This window comes from Mesocricetus auratus, unplaced genomic scaffold (assembly GCF_017639785.1).
Source record: "Mesocricetus auratus isolate SY011 unplaced genomic scaffold, BCM_Maur_2.0 Super-Scaffold_100026, whole genome shotgun sequence".
Taxonomy (NCBI): domain Eukaryota; kingdom Metazoa; phylum Chordata; class Mammalia; order Rodentia; family Cricetidae; genus Mesocricetus; species Mesocricetus auratus.
In genome coordinates, this window is record NW_024429207.1 from 14,121,880 (window position 1) to 14,136,457 (window position 14,578).

The 14,578-nt window shown below is 42.7% G+C and overlaps 1 protein-coding gene across 2 annotated transcripts in view; it reads right to left on the reverse strand.

Annotated features, from left to right (window-relative positions):
* The window catches only part of Tusc3 (tumor suppressor candidate 3), a 141,825-nt gene extending 127,855 nt beyond the window's left edge, over nt 1-13,970 (reverse strand). For both annotated transcript variants that reach the window (XM_013110877.3, XM_005066634.4), the window contains exon 1: nt 13,615-13,970. In XM_013110877.3, the coding sequence (XP_012966331.1) occupies nt 13,615-13,752 (138 nt within the window). In that variant the 5' untranslated portion in view covers nt 13,753-13,970. The remainder of the gene's footprint in view (nt 1-13,614) is intronic.
* Between the last annotated feature and the right edge of the window lie 608 nt (nt 13,971-14,578).

Genomic DNA, 14,578 nt, shown 5'->3' on the forward strand with positions numbered 1-14,578 from the left:
GCTGCTCTTTTTCTCAGTCTACTTATTCACTAAACGGATGAATCCTGATCTCTACAATAAAACTCTTCTTGCTAAATCCAATGAGTTTTTTTTTTCCTTTTTTTAACTCTGCAGCAGCCACCACTTGTTACTGGAAATTTGTCCTTGACATAGTCTTTTGGGACATCCAAACTCAGGTCTTCAGTTGCGCATGGACACTACAGGTACAACACCAAATTACTAACATGTATCAGGATTTAGTATTAAGTCTATCAACAACCATGAATTCAGTCACAATTATGCTAATGATTTCTAAATCCATTTTATCAATGCCTCCAAACACGCAGTTTTGACTCTCACAAATTAAAAACTGAACATATCTTCCTTTCCATTTACTATTTCAGCAAACATAACTGTCCTTTAAACAAAAGCTAGAACTGCCATTCCTGTCTCCTCCCTCATCCCACACAATCAATTACCAAGTGCTATCTTGTCTGGTTCCTAAACAGCTCTGTAATCCATTTTTTTTTTTTTACTTCACTGTCACAACCAAGTTGGAGGCAGCATTACCTCATACATTTGCAGTATCTCTTGATAATCCACGGTTACTTTTTCTAATCTTGCATCCCCATCAAAGCTATTCTTCCATATCACACTCAGAGAAATACTTCTAAATATAAATTTCACCTTCAAAATATAAAACCCTTCCAGTCCTTCTACTGATTTTCAGGATGAAGCTGTATACTTTTACATATCCCATGGAACTTGACCCCAAGTCTCCATTCTGGTCTCAACTCATGAATCCTCCACACAGTGTTTATTAGTTTTATGAACTACTTCAAGTTCTCTAAATTTGCTATGCTTGGTCATGTTTTGAGCCCTTTACCAATACTTTTGTTTGTTTGTTTGTTTTGTCTGTTTGTTTTTGGTAATTTGCCTGGGGCTTTCTCCCTTTTTACTTTGTTTACAGCTTACCCCTATTTCTTAGTTTACTTTTCTGTTGCTGTGATAAAACACTCACCAAAGCAACTTGGGGAAGGAAGGATCCATTTGATCTTACAGCTTAAAGTCCCTTGTAAAGGGAAGTCAGGGAAGGGACCTAGAGGTAGGAACTGAAGCAGAGAACACAAAGCAATGCTTCTTTTATTTTTTATTTATTTATTTTTTGTTTTTCAAGACAGGGTTTCTCTGTATTGTTTTGGAGGTTGTCCTGGAACTGGCTCTGTAGACCAGGCTGGCCTCAAACTCACAGACCCACCTGCCTCTGCCTCCCAAGTGCTGGGATTAAAGGCGTGGGCCACCAACGCCCGGCCAAAGCAATGCTTCTTACTACCTGGCTTCCTCTAGTTTATTCATGCACCTTTCTACACAACCCAGGTGATGGACCCTTCCCCCATAGGGACTGCTGACCAGCTTGTGATAAGGAGCAAGCATATCCTGTTCCCCTCCTTCCAGTTAGGCCTGTATGCAAGTTCATGTTTTCTGCCCATCCTTATTGTCTGAATTCAAGTTCCTGTTACCAGCCCAACCTTATTGCCAGAGGGCCCTGGGAAGGTGAGCTTCTGACCTTGGTAGTTTTCCACTGTGCCTGCTGACTGGTATATAACGGTCCAATGTTGTTACAATAAACGCCATTCTCCTTGCAAGAATGAGCTGCTGTCTTTTGTCTTCATTTGAATCCTCAGGCTCTCACCCCAATCCTTGAGAAGTGTTGTAGCCCGAGATCGTTACACCCAGGCCCACCTGTTCAAAGGTGGCTCCACGGTGGGCTAGGCCCTTGTATATAAATCATCAACTAAGAAAATGTCCCAGATCTGCCCAGAGGCCAAGCTGATGAATGCATTCCTCAGAATTCCTTCTCTCCAGGTATGTCATTTGTGGTAGCTTATAAAAAAACAATGAGCTCCTACATGCTATCACAGTCCTCATTCAAGTTTATGTATTCTCACCCTATCTTTCTGCATGAATTTCCACTGGATTATAAACTGCAGGACACGCCAGAAGCAGCACTCTAAGCCATCATCATCCTAGTGCCAAAATCTAGCACAATATCTAGTAAGTAATATTGACCAATTAGTATATACCACCAAAAAATGACAGAACATATTTTAGAATGACACAGATGGCATACATGATACTTTTAAAACATGATACTCATGTACTTTTTTTATTACTTCAATAGCATTATTTCTACTAAAACCTTCAACAAATACAAGACATGAAACTTATAACACACTATAAATGTTTTAAAGTCAAACAGAAGACACATCTAATTTGTTTCTGCTATAATACTGACATAGATAGTAACAGCAAAATTTCCACAGGCAACAAGTTTATATTTTATTAAGAAATAAGTACAACATGGCTCTACAAGAAGCTCCCTGGAGCCCTCTATCTATTCTATCTTGACGGAATCCTCCAAAAAGACAAAACCAGAAAGATGGTACTCTGTAGGACAAAGCCAAACTCACAGAAATAACCTGACAGAGAAAAGAAATATGGCCAGGGATAAAGTTTGTAACTACTCTCCTGCATTCCTTTCCTGATCATTAAGTATCCTGTACTTCCTGTTACATATAACCTGGGACAAGTGAATGGCTCACATCTGGAGTCCCAGTGTTTGGGAGACAAGGACAAGAGCTTGAGATATCCAGCAACAGTGGGGGTACTTAAGACAAATTACAGCCTTTCTAAGTTTTCTTATCTACCATGAGTAACTGTTTTTTAGTACCCATAAAGTAATGACAACTTGAAAACTAAAGTGGGGGCTGGAGAGATAGCTCAATAGTTAAGAGTGTTGCCTGCTCTTCTAGAGGACCCACGTTTGGATCTCAACACCCACAAGTTGAATCAGAATCATCTCTATATCCAGTTCCTGAGAACCAATCACCATCTCTGACCTGCATGGGATGTACCCACATTCACACATGTAAAACAAAAATAAGCCTAGAAAAAAAGCTAAGATGCAGCAATAGCTTACACTGTAATGCATGGTTTTATACACAGGTATTTGAAATGAGCATAAATGAAGTGTAACCATGATTGCTTCTTGATTGTCAAAAGAATTTAAACATAACAGTTCAGCTGTGATTACTTCTTGGTACTTTCTAAGAATCGTAACTCAAATTGAAAATGTATGTACTGATTCTTTATGATAAAAAGGTTGTTATCAAATCAAAGTATAACTGTTAAGCTTTTTTTCCTTTTTTAATTTAAATTAGAAACAAGCTTGTTTTACATGTCAATCCCAGTTTCCTCTCCCTCCCCTCCTCCCCTGCCCCCCCACCACCTTTTCCCATTCCCTATCTGCTCCCCAAAGAGGGTTAGGTCTTCCATGAGAGATCTTCAAAGTCGGGCCTACACTCTTCCTCTTGTGTCTAGGCTGAGAGAGTATGCCTCTATGTGGACTAGGCTCTCAAAGTTCATTCGTATACTAGGGATAAATACTGATCCACTGCCAAAGGCCCCATAGATTAACCTGACCTCCAAACTGACATTCACATTCAGGGCATCTGGAACACTTCTATGATGGTTTCCAGCTATCAGTCTGGGGTCCATGAGCCCCACCTTGTTGAGGTCAGCTATTTCTGTGGGTTTCTCCAGCCTGGTCTTGAACCCTTTGATCATCATTCCTTTCTCTCTACAACTGGGTTCCAGAGTTCAGCTCAGCATTTACCTGTGGGTGTCTGTTCCTGCTTCCATCAGCTACTGGATGAAGGCTTTAGGATGGCACATAAGGTAGTCATCAATCTCATTATCTGGGAAGGGCATTTAAGGTAGCCTCTTCATTGTCAGTTTGGGTCAACCTTGTAAATCTCTGAACATATCCCTAGTGCCAGATATCTCTTTAAACCTATAGTGGTTCCCTCTATTATGGTATCTCTTTTCTTGCTCTCCTCTAATCTTCCACTGACTCAATCTTCCTGCTCCCTCATGTCCTCCTCTCCCTCCTCTTCTCCCCTTATCTTTCTCTTAGCTCCCTATCCAATCCCCCCAGGCTCCCAATTTGCTCAAGAGATCTTGTCCCTTTCCCCTTTTCCTGGGACAATGTATGTCTGTCTTAGGGTCCTCCTTGTATCCTAGCTTCTCTGGCAGTATGGATTGTAGGCTGGATGTCCATTACTCTATGTCTAAAATCCTTATATGAGTGAATACATTCAATGTTTGTCATTTTGTGACTGGGATACTTCACTCAGGATGGTTTCTTCCAGTTCCATCGATTTGCCTGAGAATTTCAAGATTCCATTGGTTTTTTTTTTTTTCTGCTGAGTAGTACTCCATTGTGTAAATGTACCACATTTTCTCCACCCATTCTTCAGTTGAGGTTGCTTCCAAGTTCTGGCTATTACAAATAATGCTGCTGTGAACATAGTGGAACAGACATCCTTGTTGTATGAATGGGCATTTTTTGGGTATATGCCTAAGAGTGGAACTGCTGGATCTTGTGGTAGACTGATTTCCATTTTCCTGAGGAATTTCCATTCTGATTCCAAAGCAGCTGTATGAGTTTGCACTCCCACCAGCAGTGGATGAGTGTTCCCCTTTCTCCACAACCTCTCCAGCATAAACTGTCCTTGGTGTTTTTCTATTTTAGCCATTCTAACAAGGGTAAGATGGTATCTCAGAGTTGTTTTGATTTTCATTTCCCTGATGGCTAAGGATGTTGAGCACTTTCTTAAGTGTCTTTCAGCCATTTTAGATTCCTCTATTGAGAATTCTCTATTTAGTTCTGTAGCCTACTTTTTAATTGGATTATTTGGTGTTTTGGAAACTTGCTTCTTGAGTTCTTTGTATATTTTGGAGATCAGCCCTGTGTCAGATGTGGTGTTAGTGAATATCTTTTCCCATTTTGTATGCTGCTATTTTGTCTTATTGATTGTGTCCTTTGCCGTAGAGAAGCTTTTCAGTTTCACGAGGTCCCATTTATTAATTGTTGATCTCAATGTCTGTGCTACTGGTGTTATGTTCAGGAAGCCGACTGCTGTACCAATTCATTCCAGGGTACCACCTACTTTCTGTTCTAAGAGGTTCAGTGTGGTTTGATTTATAGTGAGGTCTTTGATCCATTTGGACTTAAGTTTTATAAGTGGGGATAGATAAGGATCTATCTGCAGGCTTCTACATGCCTACATCTGGCTATACCAGCACCACTTGAATTTGTTTTCTTTTTTCCATTGTATACTTTAGCATTAACTTCTAATACATAAAATTAACTTTGTTACTAAGTTAGGGGTAGCATTACTGAGATGAAACACCCTGACCTAAAGCAACTAGGAGAAGAAAGGGTTTACTTCACTTCTATAGCCCTCTCACAACGATCACTAATTAAGAAAATGCCCTACAGGCTTCCTGCCTACAGCCATATCTACAGTAGGAGGCATTTGCTCAGTTGAGGTCCCTTTCTGTAAGATAACTTGTGTCAAGCTAATATAAAACTAGCCAGCACAGGTGTATAAAGAAATTGTCAGGCCGAGCATTGGTGGCACATGCCTTTAATCCCAGCACTTGGGAGGCAGAGGCAGGCAGATCTCTGTGAGTTCGAGGCCAGCTCTGGTCTACAGAGCCAGTTCCAGGACAGTTTCCAAAACAATACAGAGAAACCCTTCTCAAAAAAACAAAAAGAAGAAGAAGAAGAAGAATTGTCAGAAGTCCCTCTACTATCATACTTCATAAATAAAATATAGAAAGGAGCTATATATAAATATCTACTAGTAGTTCCTTATCATTCTATAAACTAATAAAGAGTTCAGACCAATTGTCCCAATCTAGTGCTGGAGTCCCAGAAAACTCCTAGAGAGAAACTGGTCTTCAGTCTAAGTTAAAAATCCCAGAAGCACATTCTAATGCCAGTGAAAAGATGCCACAGCAACAGGATCAAGGAAATTTTCAGCAAGCAGAAAGTCAAAGTGCATCCTTTCTTGTGGTCTGCCACCAAAAGATGGGGTTGATTTGGAATGAGTCATCCCACCTCAAATGATCCAGTCAAGAAAATCCCTCTCCCATATGCCCAGATGCCTGGGGTTTGGTTGGTAACAGATGTAGTCACGTTGTCAGCCAAGATTAGCAATCACCAGCAGTAAAATAGAAAACACAGGAGGCAAACAAGGGCTCATTCTAGAAATATCACCTAACACCTCCCTAAGAAATGTAAAGGGTTAGGGGCTATCTTGGTGGGTAAAGCACTTGCTGTGAAAATGTGATGTGATTCCAATCCCCAGAACTGATGTAAAAAATAAAATAAAATTTGTAAAAGCTAGGTGTAGTGGTGGACTTATCCTAATACTGGGCAGGCAGGGACAGATGGATCCCTGGAGCTCACCAGCTTAAACCTAATCTGGGAGCTCCGGGCCAATCAAAGAGCCATCTCTCCAAAAGAAAAAAGGATGGGGGAGGGGCAGTTTAAAAAAAAAAATGACACCAGAGGTTGACCTCTTACCTCCACATGTATCACCAAACAGACAGATAGACTGACTCACTGTGTCTGATAAATCAATGGTATTTGGTAAAGTGGGCCCTGACTTCTGGCTCTGGCAAAGACCACCAGCATTCATCTCCTTACTTCCTGAAGATGGAATGGGACTAGCCTTGTCACACCATTCACCATGAAAGACAGACCTTCAAACTGTGAGCTGATCCAAACTTAACACCTTCTCCCATTGATAAATTGTTCAGCATCATCACCTTTCTTTTTTTTTGGGGGGGGGGTTAATGGTTTTTTGAGACAGGGTTTCTGTGGGTAGCTTTGTAGACCAGGCTGACCTCGAACTCAGAGATACACCTGTCTCTGCCTCCCGAGTGCTAGGATGAAAGGCATGCGCCACCACTGCCTGGCTTTAACATCACTTTAAAGGGAAATTAAAACACACTGGGTTACCATTTTACCGCAGTAAAAGTGACTACGATCAGGTGATTCACAGAATTGGTGAAAATATGGACAACAAGAACCCATGTATACTGACAATGTGAAGGTCAACCACATGATGTAAAAGCAGTGTCAAGTTTCCCCAATAAACTGAAAATAGAAAAGAAAACCTTCGGCTATCAGTTGAATCCTAAGTCATGGAAACTGCACCCCCCCCCACACACACACACTCTCTCCCTCTCCTTCTATCCGTCTCTCCCCCCTTCTCCCCCCCCCAAGGCATTAACTGCACAAAACAAAACAAAAAGCCAGAAAACGTATCTTATATACTGCTGACTGGATAAAGAAAATGAGGTACATATACATACTGAAATGCTATTCAACCATAAAAAGAATGAAAGAGACACAGACACAGTTCCTATAATTGACAAGGTGATGTCACAGGCGTGCAGAGAATAGTCTTGAGTGTGGGCTGTGGAAAGCTGATAGGAGGGAACACTGGAAAAGCTGCTCAAGGTGTGTTAACTTTGGCTAGTAAGAAGTTCTGTGTGCTGCAAAAGCAATGTACTATCAGTCACAAGGCATAACAGCTCAAAGCCAAGTACAATGAGTATTCAGGGCTACAAAGAGAAAGAAGCAAGAAGATTAAAAGCAATCTATGAGACAGCATATGCTGTAGATATGTGGCTGTAGAAGCACCCTCCCTACGACCCCTTCTGACAAAGCTCCTGTCACATATATATCACAATTCTTTTCTTCATGGGCTTCTGAAGAACACGAGGGGTCCACCTGCTCTTCATGGGATTCTGTAAGGCACAAGGAGGCCCACATGTTCTTCAAAGGATTCTGAAGAAGGGCACGAGGAGGTCCACGTGCTCTTCATGGGATTCAGTGGGACACAAGGAGGTCCATGTGCCCACAGTTAAGAACTAGAAAAATCAGAATCGAGGTTTTTCCTTCCTAGTCTATGGAGGCAGTTCTTACCTGAATTCCCAAACTTCTGAGCACTACTTCTCAGTGAACAGAACCCAACCTGATGCTTACTACAAACCCCTCCTCCCAAAGCCCTATATTGAGCATGGTTTTTTGGTCAACAGAACCTGCGCCACTGGAAAACTCACAGGTGCTTGGCTAAAGAGATATACTTTATAAGGGAATTTCCACGCCTTGATGCCTTAAGCTTTGCTGTGATTAGCTGTCATCAGGAAAAATGTTTTCCAAAGTTTTACTGCGTTTAAATATTTAAAAAATAAACCTCTTTCTACCAGACTCCAGAAATTTGAGCCAACACTGGCTAAATTGTGCTGAACTGAGTTTCATTCTCTCCTCACCCACCTGGCTCCCCTGCTAGCAGTAGTGCTGGTTTCTACATAGCCTGAGACAAACTGACTTGGTTTTGTATAGTACAGCCATGATGGAGCTTGCACTATGGAAGGGGTGGGAGGGGCGTTATTTGCAAGCTTAATGAAGATAATATTTCACTCTAAGGCATAGGTCAAACAGACCCACTGCTCTCTTCAAAGGGTCTGGGTTCCTGAACCTCAAGGTTCCTTTCCTGCAATGCAACTCAATAGAGGTGTGAGCTACCTCTTTGGACAATCCAGTCCATGTTGTCCTCTGTCAAATGAAGGGGAAACAACACACAAGATGGTGACACCCTGATTTAAATCTCCTGAAAACGGCAGTAAGTTTATTGAACTCTAGCAAAACACTACTGTTGTAATAACTCTCTTGTACGACAGTCCTGGGATAATGAGCCAGAGGAAGCACAGAGAGGGGTGACCCCCCTCCCAGGGTCCACAGGTAGTGGGAAACAGACAGCAGGCTGAGTAGAAGCAGCAGCACTGTTGAAGAGCTCCCAGGAGCAACAGAAGGGATATTCCTAGAGTCCCACAGTAGGCTCAAGTCACAACAGCTGGTGAAGCAGCAGCAGGGACAGCAAAAGAAGCAGGAGGGGTCACAGCGCAAGAGCCGTAGCTCAAGGGGCAGCTAAACAGTTCCAGAGGGCAACCGGGACAGGAGCACTGGAAATAAGACAAGAGGAGGCAAAGGGGCAAAGGCTGAAGGAGAGGAGGCTGGCAGGAAGAAAACCACAAGCACTGGAAACTGGAAAGGTTCCTGGTACAAGCTGAAGAGCCAAAGGTCTTGGGGTGCTAGGACCAGGATGTGTAACTCCAGCTACAGTCAAGGGCCTGGGAAATCCCAAGCAGTAGGCCCAGAAATGCCAACACCAGCAGCTGTCAAGGGCTGAGTACCAACATAGACCTCCCCACAAGACCTGTAACATGGTAGGCTGGGGGTCTCAGTATCCTGGCCTACTAAAAAGCTGTAAACACCGTGGGTTTGCATCTGTTACTATTATTGTTGCTCACTGCTATCAAACACCAGCACCAAAATACAAAACTGTCAGAGAAGCACTGAAGAGCCATCTCTCACCGACCCAGTGTTTCTATATCCATATAGCAAAGGGACCACGGAGCTGGCGGGAACAAAAACATTCGGTGCTGTGATGCAGGACCTGCATGTCTTCTGCCATCACCCCTGAAACACTGGCAGGATGGATAGTCAGTTTGGGCTATTCAAGAAAAAGCTGTTTTCAGCCAGCCTTCAACATGCTATCAGATAACAGCTAAATTAAATCACACATCTTGACGTGTGTGGGCATCAGCATGTTATTTACTATACAGTTTTGAAATCTCAGCCGTAGATTTCCCTCTACTTCAACCCTGTCTTAAAATATACTATTTATTTTCCAACATTCGGTAAAGCATTCAAGTCTCTCACAGAAGAACCATGAGGAATAACTGGAGATTATTATACACCCGTGTAAATGCTCTTCACAAATTAATGACACAGACACACATAAAAGACAATGGAAATGTCTGTTAGGACAGGCCAAAAAAAAAAAGAAAAAAGAAAAAAGTCCTCTCTCACTCTCTCAGCAAACATCTGAGGTCTTCATGCTGCCTATTCACTAGCGCCTACACACCCCAGCCTTTAAGGAGTCACATTTGAGCAGGTATGTTATGTGACGTTTCACTCCTTTGGCTTTTTGAGGGGCCTACCAACCAGCTCCCAAGTAAATCACACACAGAGGTTTACTCGTAGGTATTAATGCCCAGTCTTAGCTTGGCTACTCTTGCCAGCTTTTTTATTAACTCAAATTATCCCCTCTCTATTTGGCCTGGGGGTTTTTGCCTTTCTCTATTCTGGTATACCTTTGCTTCCCTTCTTCCTCCATGTTTGGCTATGCAGCTGACTAACCCCTGAGGCCCTCCTGCCTCTCTCTTTCTTGCTCCCTTTCCTCACTTCTTCTATTTGTCCTCTCTGCCTGCCAGCCTCACCTATCCTGGCTCCTGCCTCGCTATTGGCCATTCAGCTCTTTATTAGGACCACCAGGCACAGTAACACCGCTTCACAGAGGTAAACAAATGCAGCATAAACAAAAGTCACACACCTGAAAATAATATTCTACCACACAGGTACAATAAATTATTGTAACAGACACTTCTGGTGTTTGGCAAAGTCACTAAGTCCACTGGAAATGACATAATAAGAAGTCATTAGAAATTAAAAGCAATTCTAAATGAAGATGATTAACTGGTAAATGTTAATGATGTAAGAGAACAAGAAACTGCAAAATTTCCCACAAATTCATTTCGCCAAGCGTAAAAACGGTTCAAAGGTTTGTTGATAGTGGCCATACTAAATGTAATTAAAGGAAATAGCTAAAAATCTACTTGGTTATTTCTCTTGAGTATATTCTTAAACAGAAAATATAACAAACTCATTTTAAGGAATGTCATTTTATAAAGAAATTATACAAGCACCCACATAATACACATAGGTATACATAAACACACCCCATTCTATGAACTATCACTAACTCTTGTGGGATGGAAAAGCCGGGTACTTCAACAACCTACGAATTTTAGATTTCAAGTATTTTGTAATACAGTAATTCATTACAGAGGCCATACAATTTATTTTTATGGAGGTTATTTAAGAAAAATTTTAAGTTTAAAAAAAGAAAAAAATTAACTTTCATTTCAGTACCCCATCCTATTCATACCTAGCTTAATATAAGCCCCACATAGTATTAGCCAGCATTATTTCATTTGTTAGTATGTGTGAGGCACGGTAGTGGACACTTTATACAGGCTTAACCACAGTATCCTAAGAAAGAGGTACTTGGTGTCTAGATTTGAAAATAAGCACACTAGCCGGGCGTTGGTGGCGCACGCCTTTAATCCCAGCACTCGGGAGGCAGAGGCAGGCGGATCTCTGTGAATTCAAGGCCAGGCTGGACCGACAGCCTCCAAAACAGAGAAACCCTGTCTCGTAAAACCAAAAAAAAAAAAGAAAATAAGCACACTAAACTTCAAAGTTAAGTACCTGCCAGGGATCCACTTGGGGATCCAGTTGCAAGAGGACCACCTGCCTGAGACTTAAAAATCCATAATGACAATTGCTGCTGTCCAAACTAAAAGCAAACACCACCCATTTTCCCAGTTTAACTTTAGACTTCAACCTGGCTTCCCACCTAAAAAAAAAAAAAAAAAAAGAAAGAAAAAGAAAAAAGAAACATGCTCATGTGAAGGCTGCTACTCTGATATATATATCCCAGTAGCATCTATTTTAAATTATGTTCCAACTGCTATGCTTTCTGATTCAATGCTGTAGAATCTAATACTGGCAATTAGGGTCTTAGGCCAGGACAGAAAAAATTAAATAAAAACATCTACTGGAAAAAATGTTGGACCACCATTTCTCATCATTTCCAACAAAGAATGTTTTCCTTCCAGAATTAGAAGATATCAAAGTCGTTCAAGATACTTCAAAAGTTTAATTTCCTGTGTACATTTTCTTTACATACACCAGCATTCCCTATAATATCGCCATATATTATTGGTTCTCTTCTTTATGGCAAAGGTAATTTTGGAAGACATCCCTTTCCAATCTCAAATCCTGTTGCCTCCCATTTTTACATTTGTGTCTGTGCATGTACATGTGTGGTTGTACACATGCCAAAGAGAATGCCAAGGTCTGAGAATGGTTTACAGGAGTTGGTTTTCTCCCCCATGAGGGCTCTAGAAATGGAATTCAAGTCATCAGGCTTGATGGCAAATGCCTCCACCTGCTAAGTCACCTCAGTGGTCTCTAATCTTTTCCTTTTCCAAAATATCTTGTCTAACGAATATTTTAAGGATTTCTAAGGGAAGCATATATGCACTTTAAGCTTAATCATTTAGTTTCCCAACATTTTACATATTGAAATGGCCTCAGGACTGGAGATGCTAAGAACCTATGAGCCTGTAAACTTTCTAATATTTTTCCTCCAGTGGTCCTGGTGACATCCTTAGGCGCAATCACAAATGCCACCAAGTTCCTCATCAATTACTACTGAACTCTGCTTTGTATACAACCCCACCCACAAATGAATAAATAAGTAAACCTGCCTGCTGCAAACCTCCTACTTTTCTGGTGAACTGAATTTAAAAATCTGGAAAATATGCCACAAAACACAAGTGCTGGAAAAATCAAATTTTGTGTTGGAAGTGTGATTTCAATTTACCAATGGTGCTTCTCCAATCTCTTACCAAAATACCAAGAATTTAGTATGCCTGACTTCATGCAAAGAAAAATAAAATGCAAAAGCGGGGGAGGGACAGTTCTTAATACTGAGGTTTCAAGTAAAGGTGAAGAGGGGTGTCTGGAAAAGACTCCACCATCAAAGAGCATTTTCTGCTTTTCCAGAAGACCTGGGTTCGATTCCCAGGACCTACATGATGGGCTCATAACCAGCTGTGACTCCAGTTCTGAGGGCATCAGATGCCTCCAAGTGGTGCACAGACAGGCATGCAGACGAAACACGTCCATACCATTTTTAATTTTTTTAATTAATGGAGAGAAGGAATTACTGTTTACTCACTCTCTACCTTAACTATGAAAAAAATCTAGTAATAAACTGAACCAGAGTCAGATTATGACTTGTGTAATTTACACAGTAAAAATCATCTTCCGCCATATAAACAAGGCACGCTTACCAAACTGGGTCTACAATTAGAAATATTAGTCACAACTCCACAATGGATGCTTTTGTGAATCGACTAGACCAGACTTCCACATTAACTCTGCAAAACTGAGTTCACACATGACTCTACAACTCACTGAGATACATCAAAGCTCACCCTCAAAATAATGGTGGGCTGAAATTTAAATCAGGAGACTCAAACATCACAAATAAGTATAGAGTAAAAACATCGTTTAATTAAAAATGAGATTATTCTCTTGATTACACACTTAGATGAACACAGAAATAGGCATTTAGTTCTGCAAGGGTATAACTGAGAATGAAGAATGACACACTCAGCACGAGGCCTTAACATAAACAACAGGGCAGAATTAGAGGGAAACAGTTCCTCTGCTCTTACAAATACTTCCAATGGGTATTTTCACACCCAGCATATAAAGGAACTGCCAAAAGCCCGGCCTACATCTGAGGCTCAGGGCAGCCAAGGTCTCTGAGGCATGGGCTATCAGTCCCACCACAGTCCCCATTTCCTAGAGGTAGGACTAGGGTCACCATCAGCATCCTCCGCTTGGGGCACCCCCAGGGACACGCCCAATCCGCTCCCGCCCACTTGGCTCCCGCCCCCGGGCGCCAGCGCCCACATCCAACGCTGCCTAGCAACGCGACGGGGCTTCCTAGCAACGCGGCCAGCTCCAGCCCGCCCCGGCCCTCAGGCGACCGCCCGCGGGTTCCGATCTACCTCCTTCTTCTTCTGTCCGCCCCCGAGCTGGATGCAGAGCAGCAGCAGCAAGAGGAGGAAAGGGAAGCTGCCAGTAGGCAGGTAGCGCAACCGGCGGCCCGCCTGTCTCCGGCGTGAAGGAGCGGCCCTGGCACCCATGGCCGCAGGGCTGTGTCTCCTCCACGCGCGGTAGCCGTGCGCGCCCAGCTCCTACCGCGCCCGCGCCCGCCGGGCCAGTCGCCAGCAGCCTCTTGGCCAAGGCCTGCTCGGGGTGGCAGCGGCTTCTCCAGGGAGCTGGGTGGCGGCTAAGGACGCGGAGGAGGCGACTGGCAGAGCATCCGGTTCACCGGGAGAGGGGACCAGGAATGGCGCGGGATGGAGCAGGAAGTGGGCGTGGCGAGGACGCGGCTCCGTGCGCACGTCTGAGCTGCGCTCTTGGGGTCTTCCTGTGCCAGCCTGGGGACAGAGCCCCTTGCCTTCACCTCTGATCCGCACCTGAAGCCACTCTCCAGACACGCTTGGGCACACGAGTGTGCAACGAGCCTGTTAGTCCAAACTTGCACCTAAATCATGAGGCCCTCCCACTGCCTTCTTGGGTTTCTAGCCACCAGAAAGTTCCATTCCCATTGAGAAGTAGGTAGGGACCCCAATGTTTCTCCTCTTGAGAACCCTACCACACTTGACGTGCAAGTTAGTCCCTGGATGCATAGAAAGTGCTCTGCAACTGTGCCTTGGTTTCTTCCACCCTCCATCAAGGGCCCTAGCATACAACATAGCTAAAACAATTCATTCACTATTCATGGACTATCAACATTTTTCTAGAGCCTTTCTGAGCAAAAATGAATAGACATAATTAATGCCCTAGTAATCCATTGTTTTCTTCTACCTAAATTTTTTTCACATGTACAATGAACACCTTTGATGATCTGAGGGAACCTAGAGACATCATTGAAAGTATTTTTAAATAAAATATATATATAAAGAA